Source organism: Equus caballus, chromosome 7, assembly GCF_041296265.1.
Source record: "Equus caballus isolate H_3958 breed thoroughbred chromosome 7, TB-T2T, whole genome shotgun sequence".
Classification (NCBI taxonomy): domain Eukaryota; kingdom Metazoa; phylum Chordata; class Mammalia; order Perissodactyla; family Equidae; genus Equus; species Equus caballus.
In genome coordinates, this window is record NC_091690.1 from 19,427,892 (window position 1) to 19,453,336 (window position 25,445).

Consider the following 25,445-nt stretch of genomic DNA (forward strand, 5'->3'; position numbering starts at 1 on the left):
TTTCATCTTGCAGCATCAGAACGCCCATGGGCACCACGCAGTAGGACGCCCTCAGCTGGAACGCCACCATCAATAGCCAAAGAGCAACAGATGCTGTCCAAAGAGGTGGGGACATCTGTGCTGGTCAACTGAGCCACAAGGGCAGAGTTTTTTAAACTGGAAACTACAAAGTTTGAGCCCAGTAAGCATCATGGATTTCACTATCATTAAGTAGCCCAAGCAAATTCAACAGATCCAGGCTTAAACCATATATGCCCTACTGAAACAATTCAGAGAGTCAAGAAATGATTTTATTTAAGGTGAAAAGTGTGATCAAAGGCATGAACTCTGGTCCAGTGAAACAAATATGTGCTTTGGATGCAGACGGACCTAGACTCTATTTTCAAGCTGTGTAATTTTGGGAAATTTTTCTAACCTCAATTTTCTGGTGAGTAAAGGGGATTATAATAGCTAGCTCATGTGGCAGTGGAGACACTTAAACGAGATCATGCATTTAACACAGGCTACCTAGTCTGTGGCACATGGTAGGAGCACAATCCTGGTAAGTTCCCCTTCCTTTCACTCCAAAAGCAGATGCATCCATGCATCCTGCCTGAGGCTAGGAATGAGGAGCCTGGTGACAATTCCACAGACAGGTGAATAAGATTATTTCAACATTTCTGAATGTTGACCTAGATTGTGCTAGGCGTTGTACAATTCACAGAAGGAGAAAGGCTCTCTGCTTTCAGTGCCTTTCATACTTGCAGCTCAAGAGCCTAACTCGGTGTAGAGGGCTGTCTCCCCCCAGCCTCCCAAAAGAGATCTGGATTTATCCTGGGTTTGACCTCGATTTTGACATGTTGCCATTTCCAACAAGGCAAGTTTCCTTACTGAAAGAAGTCCTTCCCCTGGGTGAAGTCCCAACAGCTTCATTTGTTTAAGTTCCCTTCTTGGTCTCGCCAACGCCGGGGATGGTTTTTCCTCATTACAAAATATTGATAAGAAGCAAACAACCACGGGAAGCTTGCTCTATGAAGGCAGCCTCTCGATTTCCTTGAGCTCCCAGGGAATGATCCGTGTTCTTGCTGGTGGAGGGGGTGTTGCCGAGTGGAGAGGCGCCCTCCAGGGCAGGGCTGGGGCAGCGCGGGGTCGGGGGGAGGTCGGGACCCCAGGGCTGGGCCCGAGGAGGGAATGGGCGCGAGGGGAGGAGGCGCGGGAACCTGGGCAGCCCGAGCGGCCGGGTCGAGCCCGACAGGTTCCAGCAGCTCCCCTCACCCCTCTCCACGCCTCCCGGGTTTTCCCCTTGGCTCGGGGTTTCCTGTTTCAGTTCTCGGTGATCTCCAGCAGCAGGTGCTGGTTTGCCAACCTCGGCTTCAGAGGAGGCGAAGGAGGAGAAGGGAAGAGGGAAAGGGAGGAGGACGCGGCGGCGGCGGCGGCGGCGGCGGCTGCGGGCGGCCGAGCAGCGAGGCGGCGGGCGGCCGAGCAAGGTTCGCTCTCGTCCGCGGAGCGGCGGCGCGGGCGGCGGGCGGGGCCCAGGGCCCGGGCCGCCTGAGCCGGGGCCCGGCGTGTGGCCGGCCGTCCGGCCGGGCGACATGGGGGAGCCTCCCGCTCGTCCCGCGCCCTAGCGGCGGCCGCGGCGGCCCAGGGCGGAGGCGACAGGCGGCCGCCCGCCGGAGGGTCGGGGCTGCCCGGCTTCCAGGGCATGTTGTGATGGCTGCTGAGAAGAGGCTGCAAGTAGGTTGAGCAAGAGCTCCGGCTGCGCGCGCTGCGGGCAGTGAGTTGTGCAAGACGGGGGAGGGGGCGCGGGCCGCGGCCGCGGGGAGGGGGCGCGCGGGCGGGCGCGGCTCCGCGCGGGGAGGGCCGAGGTGGCCGCTGGCGCTGCGGGCCCCGACGCCGGCTAGCCGCTTCCTCGCGGGCTCGGCCATGCGGAGTAGCGGCCCCCAGGTTTGTCCCTCGGGAAGGGGCGGGGGGCCGACAGCGGCGAGAGTGGCCCTGAGGGAGCCGGGCGAGGGCAGGGCCGCGAGCCAGGAGGCCGCGCCCGAGCGCCGGGCGGAGGGCCCGGGGCTGGGGTGGCCGCGCCGGGTGATCTTCGGACCCGGAGGTCGAGTCACTGAGCTCCTGCGGCTCCAGGACTTGGGTGAGGCCGAGCGGAAAGCCCAGCGCATCCTCGCCGCGGGCAGAGCCGTGGCCGCCGGGATCTCGGGCAGAGGAGGCCGGTCGCCCGGGTCCCGCGGCCTAGGGCACCGGTCCACTCCCGCCCGCCTCGGGGCACTGCCGCCGAACATGGAGGCGAGCTCGGGCGCCCCGGATGGAAACGGCCCCACAGCCCTGCGCCGGCGGCTCAGACCCGCGCGCGCTCGTGGGGTGAGGCATCCTCCGACATCTCGGATCCAGCCCCAGCCATTAGCGTTTCTCATCCATCCCTCCATCCGAACCGCCGCCAGCCCCAGGCCGGCCCTAACGAAAACCCCTCACCCAGCCTCCTCGCCCCTCCTGCGCGCCTCACCCCTCCGTCTGCAGCCGAATTCCCATTTCCACCCTGCGTTCATTTCAGCTGGGCTGGTTCGCATTTTGAACTCCCTACAAAGAGGTGTCAAAATATAACTTGGAGAAATGAATCCCGCTTTTCTTCCCTAAACTGTCTCATCCTTCACCCCCCTTTAAGTCCTTAAAATACAGTCTTAGCTTCCAAGTACTGATTACTCCAGCTGGATTTCTTGCCATTTGGGTAAGCATGAACAATCCGGGTTTGTGCTCTGTGTTTTGTGATAAAGAGATGAAATACTAATCCAGATTTAGGGAAAGTTTTCCTATTGGTCGCAAGACTGTGTTGGAGTATCCCCAGGCCCGTGAGGCGCCTATTGATTCAGATTTTTTTTTTCTTACCATCTTAGAATAGATGCAGATATACTTGGGGCTAAGTACTGTATATTTAGAAATTTGGGAGAGTTCTTCATTTATTTCCCTATTTAGTTTTTCCAATGCATATTATAGATGGAAAACAGTGGATATGCGTCAAACATATTTTTTAGACTTTCCAAGAACCACAAGAAGTGTGTTATATTTTCTTTAAGTCTTAAACTATTTAAGGTTTAATGGGTGTGACTTCCATTTATTTGATCACTTACCTATACAACTAATTTTAGTAGCAATTTCTTAATTTTAGTTTTATCTGATGTTTGGATATAAAGACAGCATCACCAAATATTTGTAAAATTATTTTATTGTGCTAACCCCAGGTCAATGCCTATTTCAGACTGGCCTCTCTATTCACCTGTTTTCTTCCAATTTTGCATTCTTATTTTAAGTTTCCTAAATCTCACATCTTTACGTGAAGGTAACTTCAACATATCAGAATGGTCTAGTAACTATTTGTGTATCTGTAACTCAAAATGTTTGGTTGAGCATTTTTACTTAATTTAAGAATGGATTTTACTTTCAAAGTCAGTCACAATTCTACCTCTGTTATCTGGTCATCACAAAAGTACTTAAACATTATAAGCAAAGTAAAATGAACTTTCAAACAAAACAACAAAAAAGCAGCCAGTGTTTTTTAACCTGCAATTATTAATGAAAGTCTAATGAGACTGTTTTAATTATAATGGAAAATATTAAAGAATAGGAAACAGAAACTTGGAATGTTTGTATGCTGATAGGAGTTTTTATTAGTCATTTCCTTTTTCTACATTTTTGTTTTAATTACCAGACTAATAAAAATATCCTATGTTATGTTAATAGCTCCTTTGGAGCTATGTTTTCATGGATTGCATCTGCCAAATTGGACCCCAAGGAAATTGTATTTTTAAAATATTTTTCTCATTCTCAACTGGGTTACCTTGTCTTCATTCTAGCAGACCACAATGGTTTCTACATTAATTTTAATTACTATAACAGATGTAAAAGTGTTGCTATCATTTTAGAGCTTTTTATAACCATTTTTATACCCTTTTATAGCATTTTATACTCTTTATTATTTTTCGTTGTTTTGGTACATAAATTCAGAAGAATTCTACTTTCATGCTAATTTGATTGCAGTTTTAAAGAAACAAACATGAGATATTAAGTAGGAGTTTTTTTATTCTTTTAGTGTTAGAATTTAGGATTGTGAACTAATCTGTAGTTACTGGTTTTTTGAGACTAGTAATGTTCTGTTCCCTTGGCAAATGATTATTTAGTATCAATCTAGGTGCTATGTGAGGCCCTTGACTTCTGAAAGGAGAGAGATTATGAACAGATAGAGCATAATGCTAGATGGAATATGCTAAGTACCAGGAGTGAAGAAGTAAGAGATTCAAGTACTGGGGAGGGCTGCATGCCAGGGCTTAAAGGTAGGATTCAAGTAGGTAGAACTTGGTGGGAGTCATTTCCAAATGAACACTGTGAGTCAAGGGATGGTGGCAGGAAAGCAAGGAGTGGGGTGGTTGGCCCAGTGTGTCTGGAGCATCTTGCAGCGGAAGATAAGAGTAGTGGGTGGTTGGGGCCGGCCCGGTGGCGCAGCGGTTAAGTTCGCACGTTCAGCTTCTCGGCGGCCCGGGGTTCGCTGGTTTGGATCCCGGGTGCGGACGTGGCGCTGCTTGGCAGCCATGCTGTGGTAGGCGTCCCACGTATAAACTAGAGGAAGATGGGCACGGATGTTAGCTCAGAGCCAGGCTTCCTCAGCAAAAAGAGGAGGACTGGCAGTAGTTAGCTGAGGGCTAATCTTCCTCCAAAAAAAAAAAGAGTAGTGGGTGGTTAAGGGTTAAGGTGCCAAAGACAGTTTCAGAGTATAGTTTTTTATTGGAAAGAGAAATATTAAGTAAGAAAGAAGGTCTGTGAACAACAAAAATTTATTAAATCAGGATTCCAAATTTAAACCTAAAATACTGAGATTCTAAGGTTGATCTCAAATCTACCAAATGTTCTAAAAAATCTCGTGTTTTAAGTGCTGATATGCCTCCTAGACCTACAGCATATAAAATCTCATGCCTTTAAAAAGCTAAACTTTTAAGATTCAGCAAAAAACATTTTATAATCATTGCTACTGTTTCACTAGTAACAGTTCAAGGAAATGATGAATAATTGAGAATGTGATTTTTAAAAAAATCTGTCTCATCCTAGAATATATCTCCAATACCTTGGTCATTCAGTATGATTTTTTTTTAAAAAACCAACTTTATAGGATTATTGAACTAGTTAAATGAGATAGCGTATGAAAAGTACACACTGGCTGGCACACAGTAAATTTTGGATCTGATGACGTAAAGATAACTTATAGATCTGTGATGTGGCAATATCAGTTCTCTATCTTTGCTTTGGCTTTTATGGCTAACATAATAATACCTATTATATATTGTACTCGGGTGTGCCAGACACCATGCTAATGCATGGTTTTTATCTTTGTTTTGTAGATAAGGAAACTGAAACACAGACAGTTTAAAAAACTTGCCCAAAGTCACACAGCTAGTAAGTTGCAGAAGAGAGTTTGAACCCAGACAGTCTGACTTTATAACCCATGCCCTTAACCACTGGGCAGTTCTGCCTCTGTGATTCTGTTTTCAGTTTGTTCTCCAAAGTGTGTCATTGTGTGTGTGTTCATATGTCGACACACATCGTCTGAAAATTAAGAGATGCATGACAGTTAGCCGGAATGAAAGATTTTCTGCAAAGTACTCGAGTGACAAGAGAACACGCAAATCCTGTCTGGCCAGATAGGTTGAAGGCGAGGACCAAGTCCCTTCGGCAGGTTGCTTCCGTCCATAGGAAGGCAAATCCAAAGACAATTTCAGTCCGGCATGGCAGGTGTTTTAACAGCAGTGTAGTCCACCAAAAGGAGTGCTTTTTGGCAAAAATCTCAAAGCTTTTTTTATGAGTAGTGGTTTTTATTGATTTTTACAACTCTTATCTCTGACTCTAGAAATGTAATGTACTTATGGTGAAAAACTTACAGAAGATAGAGAGGTATAAAGAATTTTAAAAACGTGTAATCCTATGACCGAGAGAACTAACATTATGACGAATTTCTAACTTTTGTCTGCATTGACAGGATTGTCTTACTTTCTTAAAATAGAGAGTAATCACCCATAAAGCACAGGATACTTGGTTTTACGTCACAACACTGACAGTACTTCTTGTGCCTAGTGGACTAGCCTAAAGCAAAACCCATAAGCAGATGTGTGAACATTCAAAGCGTTCTGCCCTTAAGTATCAACTCTCTAAGGGTGGATGGGGAACAAGCAGAAAATCCCGACGTCCTCCTGCTTGCCTGGGACATTTTCCCCTATCCTGCCTCACCTGTTGCCTGGCCCACACCTCCTTGTTCAGGCCTCAGCCTAGATCTCACTTGGTTTACGCCGTTTTGTAGTTTAAGACTGATAACAGTAGGTAGTGCTCACTGTGCCAAGCTTTGTTCAGAGTGCTCTCCATGTATTCATGCGTTTAGTACTTACTGCACTCCTGTGAAGAAGTATTTCAATACTCTTTTTTTTTTCTGATGAGAAAACCAAACCACGGTGTGGTTAAATAACTTGCTGGAGATCTCACAGTTAATAATGGTAGAACGGGTTCCAACTTAGGCTAAGTCCTTGTTTTAACCAAATATTAAGGTCTCTGTAACCTAATGCGTGTTAATAAATTTGTCTGTCGTTGTGAGGTTTCAACAATATAATGGAATTCTCTCTCTTGGGAGTTTGGTTCTAAAAAGATACTATATCCCTTCCTTGTCTAATTGGAATTATACTGTTTATAGAGCTTTGTATCCCACCTTCCCATCCCCATTTAACATATACTAAGGATTTTCTCATAACTTTAAAAATATTTCAAACATTCTCTTCCTAAGAACGTCATTTTATTTAATCATTTTCCTATTTGTTAGACATTTTTTCCCAATATTTTAATATAATAATGCTTTAATAGAACATCCCAGTAAAAAATTTCTTTCTGCATCTGTGTTCTTAGGATGGATTCCTAGAAGTAATGATCAAAGAGAATAAACTTTAAGGTTTTTGATGGCAACAAGCTTTCCAGGAAAGTTGTATTGATATGTCTGCCCATTAGCAAAAAGTGAGAGCGCTGGTTTCATCCCACGTTTGAATGCACTACTAACTTTCAGATTTTTCGACAGTTTTTTAGGTGACTGTTAAACTCTAATTTTAATTCTGACTTTTTTATCTACTCATATTTTAAATTATTAAAGTAGTACAAGTTGATTAAGAAAAAGCAAAGAGAAAATTTACGCCACCTGGAATCTCCTTACGCAGAAACAACTTCCATAGATATGTTGATGAATACTCTTCCTGATTTCTTATTCCTGTAGTTATACTTTACAGAATTTTTCTTTGGATTTTTAAGTAAAAACACAAGCATTTCTGAATCCCCCAGCTTCAGGCAAATTTCCTTACTCTCCTGTGTTTTCAAAATGCGCGTATTCCCCCATAACACCTGCATATTTGGTGATAGTTAACTGTTTCTTCTTTATTTCTTTTCTGCTTTCTGTGTGTCTCCTCTTCATCTACAAAGCAGAGAAAATACTACCTACAGTAGATTTGTCATAAGGATTAGCTGATAATACAAAATGTTGGTAACAGTACCTTATACCGTGCCTAGGATTTTTTTCTTCATAGCCTTTAAGCTTCCTGAGGGCAAGGACGCTGGTCTACATTGGTTTATCTCGAGTCTTGTACAGCATTTGGCACATGGTAGACACTTCATGGATGTGTTTTTATTATTAAAGGCCATATAGTACTTTAAATGAATCTGCTGGTGTGGTTGGGATGGACAAAAGCCAGTAGATAGTTAAGAGATGGTCACAATAATCAGCACAGAGCAAACAACACAATTGGTACCCATACTTTCTTTCTTTCTTTCTTCTTTTTGGAGAGGAAGATTGGCTCTGAGCTAACATCTGTTGCCAATCTTCGTCTATGTTATGTGGGATGCCACCACAGTGTGGCTTGACGAGTGGTGCTAAGTCTACACCCAGGATCTGAACCTGTGAACCCCAGCCACCAAAGTGGAGCATGCAAACTTACCCACTGTACCACCAGGCCGGCCCTGGTGCCCACACATTTTTAAATTAACTTAGAGTGTATGATGTGGTTTCTTGAGGGGCCCTACATATTTGCCTTATAAGAAGATAATTAACCTTATCTACACCACTTAGCAGGAGAAGGATATTTTAAAAGTAAATTTTCTAAAAGTTTAGTCTGTAAAGTCTTCAAGAACAAAAATTTTAACTATTTTAAATGGAAGACTTTGTACACCTGATTATATTTTTCCACCTTCAAATATTATGTAGCCTATAATTTCACTTATTATGGAATATAATAACTGACATTTATTGGGTACTAACTGTATGCCGGGCACAGTATTAAGCACTTTACTTACATTGTCTAATTTAGTTTTACAGCAATTCTGTAAGGTTTACACTGTTGTTTTGCCTATCTTCCAGGTGATGGAACTGCTGCCTAGAGATGAAAAGTAACTTGGCCAAGGTTATCAAGATTTCTGATTTATCCTAAACTAAATAACAATAATCTTATGCTCTTTTTTTGACCTTTAGATGGCGGTGGCAGCAGGACTCAATGACTTCGATCAGTGACTTTTGGTCTTTTCTTCTTGATGTTAGCTGTTCCTTGCTGACATTCTCACTCCTTCCCCCTAATTTGCAGCAGATCTCTGCTGTGGACTGTGAAACTGAACAACAGCTAGAGTTCTGTCTAAAATAAAAGTATTTAGGCAGTGGGGTTAAAGGCGTATAGGAGGCTCAGATAGTCTGGGGTGGAGAACTGAAAGATTGCACTTTATGCAGAGCAGATGGGGTCTCTGAAGTCAGCTAGACCTGGATTTGAATCCCAGCTCTGCCCCTTGCTGGCTGGGACCCTTGGCAAGACTCTCAGTTCCTCTTTGATTTCTCATCCATCCAACACTATGTACTTTGCAGAGTTGTTTTTACTGACCGAAGATAATGCGTGTGAAAGTGCCGGGCACAGAGAAGGCTCTCAGTAGTATTATGAAATGATTTAGCAGTATCCATTGATTCGATTGTACAGAGGTTTTATTTATTTGTTTTGTTTTTGTGTCTACTTATTCACTGGCTCCTGATTGTGTTCTGAGTAATTGGGATTACCAGATAAAAAATTTCTATAAAATCAGGTTTACTGTCACTGCTTTTAATTTGTCAGTTTATATTTCAGATTGTTCAAACGGCTTTCAAATCTGTTGCCTCGTGTCTTTTAGGGTGAAGCTAAAATTAGTTTTTCTTCTTTGTTCTTAGTCATCTGTACTCATTTCCTATTCAAAATTACGTGGGCTTAAATTTATCCTTATTCTGTTACTTAGTCTGTTTCAAATCTTGGCTTTTACTTTATAATTTATTTGTATTATTTTGTACACTTAGAGGGACAGTTCCCCGTGTAATTGAGGCTGCCTCCCCATTGTTGACTTAGACATTTTCCGGTTTATCTTTAAGTTATCATTTTCTGTGCTTGCCTCACTGAGTTGGTGATCTTATGTATTAGATACTTTCTGGAATTTTGCTGTAATTTTAAATGATTAGTACAGACCTACAATGCTTAAAATGTGTAATAAATTATCTATTTTGATAAAGTAGATATATTTCTGGTTTTCCAAGATAGAAAAAATGCCTTAAGTAATGTAAAAATCATGGGCGTAAAGTATGTTAAAATTAGCAATATCATGCCTAGGAAAAACTAGTTTTAAATAGGGGCAGTGTTTTCTAAGTTGCATTTCTACTATTTTGACTACTTCAGTTTATCTTTCAAAATCGAATTTTGAGTTTAATATTTTATCATATTCATTTGATCATGTTTTTACAATACAGAAATCTAAAGTGACAGTGAAAATCATCTATAATTCTCACCTAAAGATAACTTAAAGTTTTGGTTATCAGTGTTTTCATTGGCTAAAATCTTTTAGCCAATATAAACACATCCTGTAAAAAATTTGTATGCATATGTAGTTTTGTTTCTTGCTGTTCATTCAGTATATCATGTTTGCCTGTGTCATTAAATAACCTTTTAAAAGATTATTTTTATTGGCTGAATGGCATTCCACATGCTCAAGTAGTGCAATTTAATCCAGTTCATATTGTTGAGTATTTAGAGTGTGACCCGTTGTGTTTTTATTGTTGCAAACAACAGTGTGTAAATATCCATGTATGTAGATCTTTGTACACATCAATGAATATATTTTCAACAGATTCCTAGATATGATCATGCAAACTGCCCTCTAGAAAAGTTGCACCAATTTATATTCTTATCAGCAGTGCATGAATATCCATTTCCCACACTCATCCGCACTTGCCTGCATAGCTTGTCTTGTTAATTTGATAGACAAGAACACAGAGTACTGTTAAGAAGCTCAGTCTGTAGAGTCTAAGAGACTGAATTTGACTTCCTGTTCTGACACCTACTGGCTATGTGATCTGGGGCAAATTTCTTATAATTTCACTAAGCTTCAGTTTCTTTGTCTGTAAAATAGTAATGATAGTACCTATTATCATGGTAATATGTAATATCATAGTTGTGGAGAGTAAGTGATGATGAATATTGAAGCATAAGTCCTTGAGAGATGTTAGCTATCACTACTTGCTATGAATGCGATTTCCCCTCATTATATTTTATACTTGGTATTATATTTTATACCTGGTAGTAGCTGGCATAAAGGAAAGTAATTCATTTTTAAATAACCATCTAGCTACCTTACTGAACTCTTATGTGCTGTTAGTTAAATTGTAGGACTTAGTTCCAACACTTTTTCATTTGAGTCTTTTGATTTCCAGGATATGTAATAGTAACCCAATAATAATATCAATTTTTTTTCAGTCTTTCAATTCTACTTCTTTTTTTCTTGTCTTATTGCATTGGTTGAAGTCAGAGGACAGTGTTGATTAATAGTAGGCATTTTGGATTATTTCTGATTTTAATGGGGCTTCCTCTCTGGTATTTCACTTCTTAAATGCTGATGGCTGTTGTCTTCTGACACAGGTGTCCCCTCTTATGTACACATATTCCTGCAAATATCTATGAAAGTTAAATATCAGAAACTTGAAAACAGACTTATGTATTATGGGAGGACTCCCTTAAATTATTAAATCCCTAAGTGTCTTTTAGGCACATCATCAAAAATATAGTTTCAGCATTTGACTCGTGTTCTTTTCTTTTTTAATTGAACATACAGTCAGTAAGTTTAAGGCTTAAATTTCAGAAAAGCTGAAATTTTACTGCTTTCAATCCACTTAATGATTCTGTCCTTGTCTCAGTGCTATAAACTTTGAGACCTACTCTTCTTTTCACTACTGTCCACTGTTACATATTTATAAAATATTAGTAAAAGTAAATGAATCAGTTTTGCCCCCTGGAATAAAAACCTTTATCCAGATGAAGTTTTAGCATCAGGGTCCCAGTCCCCTCCTTATGCAGCCTCTTAGGCTTCTTTCAGAGCACTGTTTGAAAACCGCTGCCCCCCAAAAAAAATTCAGCTAATTTACAAATATCCAGAATGACAGTACTACTGAAACTGAAGTTTTGAGGCTAGCAGGAAAACCACCTTGTGATATCATGAGGTTTTTATTAAATTGTGTTTGTGCTGAAGTCCTAATTTAGCATGTTTAACAAAATGATTTAAGTATAGAAACATACTACATGAAAGTATGGTATTCGCAAATCTAGGTAGTGTCTTTCTATCATTAGCTTACTGAAATTTTGGTCCTGGAGTCTACTTTTTTCTATGGTCTTCCATCCTTCCAATACTATATTTTTAAATAGCATCCACATGCTAAGTACCAGATTTATGTCTCCAATCCTGACATTTTTTACCCAGCTGTCTTGGGACAGCTTCACTTGGATAGCTATTGGTATCTGAAATAAAAATTATCTAAAACAGAATTTTTCTCCTTCTACGTCTGTTCCTTTCCATGTCTTCCCCACTTCAGTAAGTGCCACTACCTTCTTCTCAGCTGCTCAAACCGAAAATCTAGAAGTTCTTGGTTTCTCATGTCCCTCTCTCATCTTCCACACCCAATCCAGTGCAAGAGCTTCTTATCAATACATGTAATGAATTGATTTAACAACGTTGTTCAATATTAGAAAAATCTATTATCATAGAATAAAATCTACCCAGTTAATGTGTGTAATTATAATTTGAATATACTACATAATTTACCTTTTTTATAGTTAGAACTTTTGTGTGTAGTATAAGTAAGATTATACATATATTTGGTTAGCTTTGGTGCTATCTTTGTTGGGTTTTGTCATCAGAATTATGGTAGCCTCATAAACCAGTTGAGATGCTTTCCCTTTTCTTCAGTGCCCTAGAATAATCTAAGTAACATAGGAGTTGCTGGATGCTTTGAGGTTTTGCTGCAATATACCCATAGAACCTATAGGTAGAGCATCCTTTGTCAGGAGTGGAATAGAGGGTATAAATCTTTAACAGAGTTTTTATTTTTTAAATGGTTATTCACACTTGCAACCTTTTCTTAAGTCAGCTTTGATTATGGATTCTTAATTTATTGGCATAAAGAATTTATTGGCAAAGAATCCCTCCCATTGAACATTACATTATAACGTTACATATTTGTAGAGTTCCTGACCTCTTGGTCACATATTTAGGTTATTCACTCATTCATTTATTCACTCATCATTTAGAACCAGCTCTCCATTTTATTAACCAGTTCTACTTTGTTTCTTTTTTGATTCCTAGTTTGTTTATTTCTACTTTGAATTTTATTCCTTTGTCCACCTTAATTTTGGTTTGTTTGCTCATTTTAATCTTTCCGATTTAAATGTTTCATTTTTTTAATTTCTTGTTTTATTATTGAATACATTTACACCATTGATTTTTCTTTGAGTATCAGTTTGGCCACATCCCATAGGTTATAATTTTATTGTCATCCATTTCTAAATGACCTTAATTTTGTTTTTTATTTGTCTTTAACTACAGAGTTATTTGGAAGAGTTTTAATGTACAGATACTGCATTTTTAAAATTGGTTTTGGGCTATCTGCTGCTAAATTTTCACTTTTATGTATATCAGAGTATATTTCCATTCTCTAGGTTTGAGTTTTTCCTAAGTGCCGTGAAAAGTTGCTTTAGCGCAAATGTCTGTCTCTGTCTCAATTTTGAAGTCAGGCAGCCCATAGTGAATTCTTATGTGAGCTCTTGAGATAAGGGCCATTGTGATTGCTGCTATTGTTTAAATACCTCTGTACACTACAGTTGTGCCATCATCATCATTTAAGGCCTGTGGAGAGGAGGAGTAGATCTAATGGTTTGGATTGTCAGGGCTTTTTGTCATCTTTGTGTAAGGATAGGATGGTGTAGCTTTCAAAATAAGCTGATTTCCCTATTTGTTTTAAAAGTATTTGAGTTCCTTGAACAGGGATTCTCTGCTTGTGGATCTCCATACCTCTTGGCCCTGGGGTGCGCCCTTCTGTATGTTTTCCAGGATTTCCTAGGGGTTGGAAGCTGAGCCAGCAGCTGTGGTTTCTCCATGGCCCTGACCATGCTCTTTACCAGTTTACCGTGTTTCAGGGAGCATCTTTGAATACTCCCCACTCTCACCCCCAAAATTAGAAAGCTTTGCAAATAAAAATTAACTCTTCTTTCCTGACCTGTTTATGGATGGGATGAATAAACTGGCCAAGAGGAATATCAGAGTTATAGAAATTACTCCACATTCCTGAAAATGGAGAGTGGGGGCAATTCTAGTGATTCCTGTAACTAAGAAAATTAACAAATTACTTTTTTTTTTTGAAGAAAATCAAAATGCTTCAAATCACTGCCCTTTGATTTCCCATTAAGTTCCCTGCTTTTCAGTGTGCTTTCAAGTCTTCTGATTACATTAAAGAGAGAGCCTGTGATTGGTCCTAACAGCTTTAAATCCTCCCTTTTGAATAAGAACGTCAGCAGGGAAGAAGAGGCAGCTAGCCTTTGAATCGTATCCTGATCCACAAATTAGAAAGGTTTTCTGTACTGAGAGACTAGATTCAGAGTAAAGGTAGTATATGTTTAAAGTATGATTTTTGAAAAAGCGTCAGGAATCAGCTTATAAGAAACAGTTTCACAAAATTTATTTTGTGAGTTTGGTTGAGGTAGGAGATTTTACTGCTGGCCCGGGTGGCTGGGAAGCCTGTGCCAGGTTGGCAGCTGCAGCTTAGCTTCACGACCATCCCATGCTGTGATGGCACCTGAGTGAAGACGTGGCAGGTGGAGAAAGCACTTTGGAACTCCTGAGTGACAGCCAGAAGCCAGAGTGCCAGGTTGGCAAGTGTGCTCCCAGGTGCTGAGTCTTGGGCCCAAGCATTCCTCAAAATAGCAGGTAGATCATAAATGTTTATTTCCCACTTTGAACGCAAATGAGTGCTTAAGTTTTATGTGCATTTTAATAGATTGGGTTCTTATTTGCTGATAAACAACTAATATAAGCTGGACGGTTCAACATGGATTTACATTTCATCAAAATCCTGAAATAATTTTCTTCTCAATGTATGATAGCTTCTTACTCAACATTTTATGTTATCTCATAAAAAGATAATCAGAATTAGGAGATAAAATGGTCAGTTACTTATTTTAGAAATACTGGTTCTGAAGACTGATTAATTTGTTTAATTGCCAAAAATTTGCTTCCCAAAAAGGAGCTTTTTGTTTGCCAAACCCAATGGGTTAAGAAACTCTCGCAAGGGCTGGCCCCGTGGCCGAGTGGTTAAGTTCGCGGGACCCACAACTAAGAATATACAACTATGTACCGGGGGGCTTTGGGGAGACAAAGGAAAAAATAAAATCTTTAAAAAAAAATCACTTAAAAAAGGAAAAAAGAAACTCTTGCAAGAGTGAGAAATGGGGTAAGCTGATGTTATCCTCCCTGCACCCTCTTCTGTCCATGCACATAGTAGTAGTAACATACACAGCCCCGGAGGAGGAAAGGTGCAGGGAGAAGGAAGGAGGTCCAGAGAGCAGGAGTATGCTAAGATTCTTATATTTAACAGTCTTTCATCTTTTTTTTTTTTTTTTTTTTTTTGCTGAGGAAGATTGGCACTGAGCTAACATCTGTGCCAACCTTCCTCCATTTTTTGTATGTGGGTTGCCGCCACAGCGTGGCCACTGACAAGTGGTGTAGGTCTGCACATGGGGACAAAACCAGGGCTGCTGAAGCAGAGCACGCTGAAGTTAACCACTAGGCCACAGGGCCGGCCCCGTCAATCTTTTTGTCTTCACAGTCATTTGGTTTCACAAGCTATCCTTATAATATCCATTGCACTTATGCTCCTTCCTCACGAATCCTTCACACTGAATGTTTAGTAATTGCTTTAATCATGTAAGCATCCCAGTACCCTCACTGATCTTTCTTTTGGAGTTTTGATTTTTGGTGAGAGATAGAGAGGAAGGGGCAAGTAGGATGGGAGTATTCAGACTGCCCCATGGCAGCATTAAGCCTCTAGATATCTTGAGAATCAGTAAAGAAGACTGAAGATGTGTTAGTAAAGGAGGCAGAAGAGTAGCAAAAATGAAGCTCTTGCTCCTGAGGACTGGCTGTTCCTGCCAGAGGTCCTTCTCCTCATCTTTCACTCTGCAGCCTGGTCATCCTGGCCCGCTGGGTCTTGCGGAGGCCAGGAAGGGCTGCAGAGCTGAGGGTACAGGCTGGTCAGTTTTAACAGAATTACAGGAGAAAGGAGAACCAACATTTGCCCAACCGAACCAAGTCTGTGGTTTTCCCACTTCACTGCTCATCCTTCTTTCTTTCCTCTAAGTTATTGTTTTCTTGTTATTCTCATTCATTCATACACAGATATGCATACCTTTTTTCTCTCCTGCCCCACTGAATCCATTTTCCTAGTTTAAAATTCTTAAAATAAAGAAAAGAAAAAGAACTTATCCTTCCCTACCACCCCCCAAAATATCTTTCTATGTCTTATTCCTTTCCTGCCAAACTTACTAAAAGAGTACATATGCTATCATCTCTTCTTCAGTACATGCTTACTTCCCAACTGGAGTTTTTAACCTACGCTCTGTGGTTCCCTAAAGGGTCCATGCATAGAATCTGCGCATTCTGTGATGTTGGTTGGGAAAAAATGTACATCTTTATATTCATATCCTCTAACTGAAATTTAGCATTTCCCTCAATTATGCATCTAAGCCACAAACCTAATGTTAAAAACAGTATATATGACTTTATCACCCAAAGAAATCATAAATATTTCCCTGTCACAGTTGAAGTAAATAGTTAAATATTTTCACTTTTAACTACTTCAGAATTATGGTAGTTATTAGCTCTGCTGGTACATCTTTTTATTTCACTCTGTTAATAAACAGGCATCTATTTCACTGTATCACAGTTTTTACATACTTTGATGACTGTGTTTTAATATAATTGGCTTCTGTGTGATGCAATGTATGTTTTTATTTTATGCATTTAAAAGCATTATTTTGACAAGAGGTCTGTAGACTTCATTAGACTGAGAGCGGGACCTGGGGCACAAAACCTTGGTGAAGAGCAGCCACCTGTTCATTCCGCTCTCGTCATCTCACGGCAGTAGCTCCTTCCGTGGCCACTAATAGCCTTCACCCAATACGCTCTTCTTAGTCGTTCTGCAGTGTACTTGTATCATTTGATGTCATCAGTTTTCTTTTTATTATTCCTTCCTTTTTTGTCTTTAGTATCAAATCCTCACTGGACCCATTGGCTTTTTCTTAAAAAACTTTTCATATTTGTTTCTCTTTTTTTCTGCATAAGCTTAAACACCAGTCACCTGCTGCTTGGACTGTTATAATACCTTCCGAACTTATCTTCTTTGAGTTTCTTGCCCTCTCAAAATTAATACAGTTTGAGTGATCATCCTAAAATGTAGTTAGAAACACGTCATTCACATTTTCAGAAACCTTCAGTGGCTCTGCATTATCTTTCTAAAATGTGGATAGAAATAGCCATTCCCTTTTTCAGAAACCTTCAGTAGTTTCCCAGTGCCAAAGCTAAAACTCTAGTAAGGCATTCAAGACTTTCCAAGAACTAGCCACATCCTGACTTTCTAACCTCTTTTACAGCGATATTAACCACACAGTATTCTGTATATTTTATCATCTCTCACATCTCTGCACCTTTGATCCTCTTGTTCTCTGGGCAAAAAAATCCTTTTTTTCCCTACTTTGCCCCACTCCCCATTTTACTCCTGCCACACACACATAGACCATAGTATATACAAGAATGTGTCATTGCCATCAGCTTATATATCACCTCTCAGAACCTTCTCAAATCTGAGCCAATGTCTTTGTCTCTTGTACCCTATGATATATCTCTACTAACAACATTAATTTTGACATACTCTGTATTGTGTAGATGTTCATTTATCTGATTTCCCTAGTAAAATTTTATAATTCCTTAGGTTTGCCGCTGTATTCCTGTTTGTACCCTCTCTCATCTTCTTCACTTAGCTTTATCCCTTTCTCATCATAGGCATTCAGACAAATGTTTCTTGAGTGAATATATGAATTCATTCAATACTGGCTTAACCCCTCATTTAGTTTGATTTGTGTAATCATGGACCATGCTGCCATCTTCCTGCCTTTCATCAGAGTATTACTTTTAAAATGTATTAGTTGTACACGATTTTAAAATAAAATTTCATCAGCTAGCTAACATCTATAAGAATGCCCTGAGAACAAAGGTAGTCTATATTTAATGATTTAACTATCGATAAAATAAATTCCTCAGTCATAGAAATCTTTTTTTCTAAAGATTTTCTTAAGTAACAGTTGTTTAAGGGAGAAAATTATGGCTTTAATTTTTCAATACTTAATAACTTATAGATGTTAGGAGAAAGCTAACTGAAAAGTATAGCAGTTTCTTACTTTAGGAAAATTGTCGCTAGAAATTAAAATGTTAATGCAGTTATATTATGAGAGAGGTGGGAGGGGATGGCTGCTCTTTGTCTGCAGCCATTTATTTTAAAATAATATTTCACAATCCACCATTTTTTTATTATTATTTTTTAAGGTATGCCTTTTTTGCTGAGGAAGAGTAGCCCTAAGTTAACATCTGTTGTCAATCTTCCTCAGTTTTTTTTCCCTCCCCAAAGCCCCACTGCATAGTTGTATATCCTAGATATCTTAGTTGCAAGTCACTCTAGTTCTTCTGCCGGGATGCCGCCACAGGATGACTTGATGAGTGGTGTGTAGGTCTGCACCCAGGATCCGAACCCACGAACCCTGGGCTGCCAAAGCAGAGCACACGAACTTAACCACTCGGCCACAGGGCTGGCCCCCACCATTTGTATTATTAAACTGAAGAAATGCTTTCTCATTTTCTACAAGAAAATCTTTGCTTACTTTGAGGTGCCTATTATATTTTCTTCTACTTGCATTTTCTTCCTTGTCCCTTCACTCCTACCCACTATCAAATCAATGTATTTCTTCTAAATCACTGGTTCCCAATCATTTTTATACTCATGTTCCTTACTCAGCTGTCTAACATTATCTTCTAATTATCCTCACCAGCCAAAGTATTCCTTGACCTTAGATCTTCCGTAGTTTTTTCTTACAAAAAAAAGATAGATATTGTTTGGCTTTTCCAAACTAAATGGTATTCTCCTTTCCCTCTGAGAAACATTTTTCTAAATTATTTTATTTATTTAACAAAATCCATATGGTAAGATCAGGAACAAAGGCATAGCACAGGGCATTTGAACTCCAAATCGTTTGATTTCTTGGTTCCGTAAACATGTGGTGAGAAGAGCTAGCGGGACAAAGTTGTAGCCTTTGCCTGCATAACATTCTTTCCTGTCTGCTAATGAAGAGAGAACTTTTAGAATTATATTAATGAACACATAAAATAATGAAAATCAGGTTTTCTATTTTTTTGTACTGCAATTTCACTTTTAGTATAAATTTTTTAAAGATAACACTTCACGTTTACTCTGCGTCAAGCACTGTTCTAAGTGATCATGTGTGTTAACTTGTTTTTACTTTTTCTAACAACTGTATGCTGTTGGTGTTTTTATCCCCGTTTTATAGTTGAAGAAACTGAGAGAGCAGTTAAGTAACTTGTCCAGGTTTCTTGGTTAGTTTTTGGGAGAGGACACGGTATGGTGTTGGTTCTTATATCCATAAATTATAAGATCTCCCTGTAGCTCATCTTCTTTTCCATGGACCCCGTGCTGGAGTAAACTCTCGGCTGGGATTTATAGTAAGGGTTCAGGAACACGTTTCAGAATACCAGTAAATCAGGTCTCTAGAAATAGTGGTGCTGTACAGGAACCCGTGGCCCCATCTAGTCTAGCTCCCTTTGGAACACTGGACAGTTGGTTTGTCACTGAGAAAAAGTTTGGATGGAAAACCATATCCCTTTGCTAATGTCAGCAAAAGAGTGGTAATCAAATGTGGCAAAGCAAGTAAGTGAAAGAAAATGACAAGCCAGCCATATGATTATTGATATAAAAATTCTTAGGGAAATATCAGTATACATAATCCTCCCAAAATGTAATGATGTTTCTGTATTAAGCAATGTCATACTATAATTCACAATATTAGTAAGTCAAAGGAAAAAAAACTATGTGGTCATTTTACTGTAATCCACATTCCTGATTTTTTCCCTAAATCTTTCATATAGGAGGAAAACATATTTCTGTAAATGATTTTTTAAAGGCTGTATATAGTGTGGTGTATATATGTATATAAACATGTAATTACGTACAGCTAACACTTAGTGAGTGCTCACTACATGCCTGGCACTGTTTCAAATGTTTTATATTTACCAGCTCATTAAATTTCAAAACAACCATATTATATCTTTTTTTTTTTTACAGTTAAGGAAAGTAAAGCATGGGGAGGCAAATTTGCCCAAGGTGAGGTATATATTTGTTGGTGTACAACCTCACCAGACGAATGATTAACAATAAAACACCGGAGGCATTCCCATTAATATCAGGAACAACACAAAATAACCATTGTTATTTAATATTACAGTGTAATTAGACAAAAGTATGGGGTAAGAAATATAAATATTGGTAAGGAAGAGGCAATCTGATAATTTTATATTATTGTATATCACTGGAAAACCCCAGAGCCTCAGGGAAACACTCATAGAAACAGGAAGAGTTTGCTGAGATACCTGCTTCACTCAAGTTTTATGTACAAGGATAAGAATAATTTTTTAGACACCAACAATAACTAGTCAGAAATTATAATAGAAGGAAAAACCTCCATTCACAGCAGCAAGAACAAAAGCAAAATATTTTTTAAGTGTTTTTTTTTTGAGGAAGATTGTCCCTGAGCTAACATCTGTGCCCATCTTCCTCTATTTTATATGTGGGATGCCGCCACAGCATGGCTTGATAAGCATTCTGTAGGCCCATGCCTGGGATCCGAACCTGCGAGTCCATCTCTCTGAAGCAGAGTGCACGAAGTTAATCATTACACCACTGGGCTGGACCCCTAAAAGCAAAATGTTTTAAGACAAGATTAATAAGAAATTTCTAAGTCCTCCGTAAAGAAATCTAAGGAACTGTATTGAAAGAGAAAATTTCAGTAAATTGTTCTGGATTAAACAATTTAATAGAATAAATCAGCAGTGCTTTTTATGCAAGTATTACCGCAGCAGTCTCCATCAGACTCCCAACAGCTTTTTTGGTTAAAACTTGTCAAAACAATTTTAAAGTATCTGGAAGCATGTGCATGCAAAAATAGGATAAAAATATGAAAATGAGGAAGAAAATCTAATGATAGAAGACTTGCACATGCAGGGCACCCAATATATTATGAATCTACAGTTCTTAGTATGTGGTACAGGCACAGAAATAGAAAAAGATCAATGGAACACAGTCAGAAGTGTGGAAGTAAGCCCAAGTTTATAAATTAGTATAAAATAGGTCATATTGCTTCCTCTGCTCAAAACCCTCCAAAGGTTTCCCATCTCAGAATAAAAGCCAGGTCCTTATTGTGACCCGCAACCTTGCTGCTCAAAGTAGGGTCCATGGGTCAACAGCATCAGCTGTGAGCTTGTTAAAGTGCCGAATCTCAGACCCCATGCCAGACTTCCTGAGTCAGAATCTCTTCAAGATCCTCATATGATTTAAATGCTGTGAAGGGTTTGAGAAGCGTTGCCCTTCAGAGCTCTACGTGACCTGGCTTCCCTTGACCTAACCTTTCTGACCTTATCTTCCGACTTGCTTGCTTGCCCTTGCTCACTTGCCATCAGTCATACCGTCCGCCTTGCCATTCCAGGAACACACCCTCGTCTCAGGGCTTTGTACTCAATCCACCATCCTCCAGTTATACATTTCCTTTCACTTCATTTAGGTATCTGCACAAACATCACCTTACCAGAGAAGCCCTCCTTGATTCCAAGTTTCTTTATAGCATTTACCATCACCAACATGTCTTTTTGTTTGTTTGTTTGTTTTTTGAGGAAGATTAGCCCTGAGCTAATTACTGCCAGTCCTCCTCTTATTGCTGAGGAAGACTGGCCCTGAGCTAATATCCGTGCCCATCTTCCTCTACTTTATACATGGGACACCTACCACAGCATGGTGTGCCAAGTGGTGCCATGTCTGCACCTGGGATCCGAACCGGCGAACCCTGGTCCGCTGAGAAGCGGAACATGTGCACTTAACCGCTGCGTCACAGGGCCGGCCCCACCAACATGTCTTTATTGTTTCTATGCTCTTTCTCTCCGCCCCACACTACACCGTAAACTTGGTGAGAGAAGGGGGCTTGCTTTATTCTTGCTGCATTCTCAGCTTCTGCCACCAAGGAGGTGCCCATTTGCTGAATGAAACTGATCTTAAAAGTTGCCGGTAAGATCTCTGAGAGTTCTGAAGAGAGGGAAAGATTACAGTCAGTTCTTGGTTTTCCTTGTAGTTATGTTCTGTAAAGTTGCTGTGAATACTGAATCATTGCTCCTAGAGGAAATACAGGATTGGGTTCCTGGGCACCTCTGGTCAAAACATTTTCATTGACCAATCAATACGTAACCTTGTTGGACGTGTGTAGCTGTTTAAAGACACCTTATTTAATATATATTGTTGATTCATTAACGTTGAGCTCACGACCAACAGTACTATAACTCAAGCCTCAACAGAGCTTACTCAACACACGTATTTTCTCCATAAGGCACATCAGTCTTCTGGCACTTGGGAGCAATAGATAGCACTTCAGCACTAGGCTTGGGGGCCATTTATACAATTCACCAGCAAAAAGCACAAAAATGAAAAAACATAGCACTTAGTGATCCTTTGAGAGCTGAAACAAGAGGCAAAGTCTCACTTTGTTCAGCCTCGACTGGAATTTGCGCCTCTGGCAACTCAAGTATTTCGCTTCTGCACATGCACAGGTCCATGGAATGACTCTAAAGCACCCAGAGTATTAATTTTGGGGTTACAAATAAATTTTAGTGAGCAGGCAAATTTGCACATACAGAATCCGCGGATAATGAGGACCAACTGTACATCATTCTTTCAGTAAATATTTATTGCATTTCCACTATGTCTCATGCTCCCAGAATTATTCACCACTCAAACATTTATCAAGTCCTAGGCATATGCCCAGCCCTGTGCAAAACTTATATAATCCAAAGATGATTTTAACAGTGTTCCAGGAAAGATTTCATGGCAGAGTTGGGCTTTTAGCTGAATCTTCCATAGTAATGGTTAGGATTTCAACATGTGAAGCTGTAGAGAAAGGTGTTTTAGAAGAAAGAACTTTTACGTCAGTGTTCCTAAACTTGGCTACACATTAGAATCACCTGGCCTATGGCCAGGCTTCCTTCAGACGAAAAAAATAAACATCTCCAGGGATGGGATTCTGGCCTCGGGATATTTTAAATCTCCCCAGGTGATTCCAGTGTGCAACCAAACTGAGAGAACCACTGCTTTAAATGCTTGTGTTGGCTGCAGTCTAGGTTACGTGAAGGAAAGTAAAAAATCTGGAAAAGAGATTTTGGCCCAGATATTGAAATGCTATCATTTACTTAGCACATATTTATCAAGTGCCTCTTGAGTGCCAGGCGCTCTGCTGGTGCTAGACACGCAGCAGGAAAGGCACCCAAGAATCCCTGCCCTGTTAGAGGTTACGGCGAAGTGTGTTGGCAGCTGTTTAGGATGATTCATATTCTAGATTTAACTGATTATAGTATATGATGATTTGTATTTGGAAGGAATCTCGTCCTAAATGCGCAGAATTCTCAATGTCTAAATTATTACATCACCCTCTGATATGAATAGAGCTCTATAAAGAAAAATTTTGTTACAAACTTTTGTGCTAATTTCACTGAGCGTTTTCTAATAGAACCATTCATTTTGTTAGCCCTTCAATGTTTTTCAGTGTCTTTCACGCCAGGACAGTTGTCCAAAATCAGTAGTGTGTGGTAATTTAAAATCAGCAGTGTGAGGGCCGTGGGAAGTACTCACTCTAACATTTCATTTTCTCGTTTTATGAGTTTATATATGAGGAGCTATTTTCTATCTTGATTGTTAATAAGAATTTACATTTAGATCAAACTTAGAATTAATAAGAACTTTTATTGGGTCATAGTTGCTTTGCAGTTCGTTTTGCATTTTTTGCTGTATACCATGTTTTATTTTTTCCTGAGTTCCTTTACATTTAATGTACTATTGTGCTTTCTTCTAGACCGTTAGTAAGGACAGACGGACCTAATGGGAGAGCCCTCTTTTAATTCTATCTGATACAATTATTCTTTATAGCCTAGATCAGTCAGTTTCACTTTTTAGCAGTGCTTTTGGTCAAGCAGTTTTGAATTCGTTTTCTAAGTAGAATTATATAACACCTAGAGAACAAGACCTATACACATCTTCAGCAGGTATGTGCAGCCTGAAGATACTGTGATTCGCTTAAATGAGCACACACCAGGTGGAAAGTGAGGCAAGTCACAGGAGGGGCACATAAAGGAGGAGGCATCAGAAGAAGAGATGAGCCGAGCTCTGACTGGGCTTGAATAATGATGTTGTAAATATCATCATTACTATAAGAGAGAAAGTGTCGTTTAACTGCCATCCACTTGTGTTATAATTCAGAGAATGTCTTACAAGACAATTTACAATTTTACATAAAATTACACACGTTTGGTCAGCTTTCCTTCAGTTTCAATTATACTTAATATAACTGTTTTGTCAACATGGATGATATCACGTGCTTTCGACTTTTAAAGTCATATCCGTCCCTTTTTCCCTCATGAAATTTTCTCTCCCCTTCATCCCACGCAAGCGGCTTTAGTCACCTATTACATCGGCATTTTGGATGTTATTTGTATTTCCTGAGCTTTTCTAAAATTCCTCGTTCCTTGAGTATTTACGAGTTTTATAGAAGTTGAAGATCATCTTTTTAAAGACTTGTTGAATGAATTTTTTTTAAATACTAAATGGGAAGCTAATCCTTGAGAAATATCTGAAGTTTTAGGATATGGGTTATATTGTCATGTAAAATGACTGTAGAAAAGGGTTTTTGTTTTTAGATCACTGGGAAGAAATACTGTTTTTGTAGATTTATTTAGTATTTGTCCCTGAACCCTAAAGAGAATTGAGAGTTGTCTGCTCTTAGTGATATGGTACTGCAAGATTTTCATAATCAAATCGTAAGAATTTTGACTTTGAGGAGCATCATGTTCCTTCTTTTTTATAGAGTTTTTTCTTTCTTTTTTTAAAGCTTTATTCCTTCATATGTATTTTGAAAGTGGTCTGATCAGAGTTTAACTTATGTAAGTCTTTTTACCACCTTTTTTCCCCTTAATAGTTCTTTATAACAAAACTTTTTATTATTAAATATTGTTTAAAGAGTCTTTTTACTGCCTTAGTTTTGAACCAACTGAGAAACAGACAAAGGAGCCAGGCGGATGGACATCGAAATAGCAGCTCTTTTTTGATAGAACTATTGCAGAACACGACTTAACGAGCACAGCGTATAGGGCTTGGTATCATTGAACACCCCAGTTAGAAAGCTTTGAGCACCCATTTCAGGCAGCGCTGGAGAGCAAAGCCACTCTGTGCTCTCTGTACCTGGGCAGACCCCAAAGAGAAATGCGCAGAGCAAGGGGCTGGACTTGGCCTACACGATTCCTCTTCCCAGACTTACCCATCAGAGGAGTCATCCTCAAGTGAGGAGGCAGAGGCCAGTGTGTTACTCCCAGAGATACCACTGTAGTTGGGAAGTTGAAGTCAGAGAAGGCAAAGACTGCAGGAAAACACCTCATGGCACAGAGAGGCGTGAGCACCCTCAATCCCACAGCTGCCTGGAAGGTTGAAAGCGGCCCCAGTAGCAGAGCTGGGCTACAGGAACAATACGATTAGCTGAGGCATCTTTTATAAGCTCACCTTGTCACAAAAGAGAAATAAAAGCCAGCAGGGGAGCATTTTGTTCATATGAATGCCTGCATTCAAATTGGCAGGAGCCTATTCATTACTGGTCATCTTTTTCACTCAGATGTCTCCTGGGCATCAGCACACTCCTGTGTGCCATACAGGTTTTGTC

The 25,445-nt window shown here is 39.9% G+C and overlaps 1 protein-coding gene across 4 annotated transcripts in view; it reads left to right on the forward strand.

The window, feature by feature from the left end:
• The first annotated feature begins 279 nt into the window (after nt 1-279).
• Nucleotides 280-25,445, forward strand: part of ZC3H12C (zinc finger CCCH-type containing 12C) — a 64,614-nt gene continuing 39,448 nt past the window's right edge. The window contains exon 1 of one of the 4 annotated variants that reach the window (XM_023644761.2): nt 280-1,713. In XM_023644761.2, coding sequence (XP_023500529.2) covers nt 1,171-1,713 — 543 coding nt within the window. In that variant the 5' untranslated portion in view covers nt 280-1,170. Of the gene's footprint in view, nt 1,714-1,817; nt 1,924-2,259; nt 2,708-25,445 lie in introns of those variants that run through there. The other 3 variants (XM_070272753.1, XM_023644762.2, XM_070272754.1) reach the window with 3 other exon arrangements.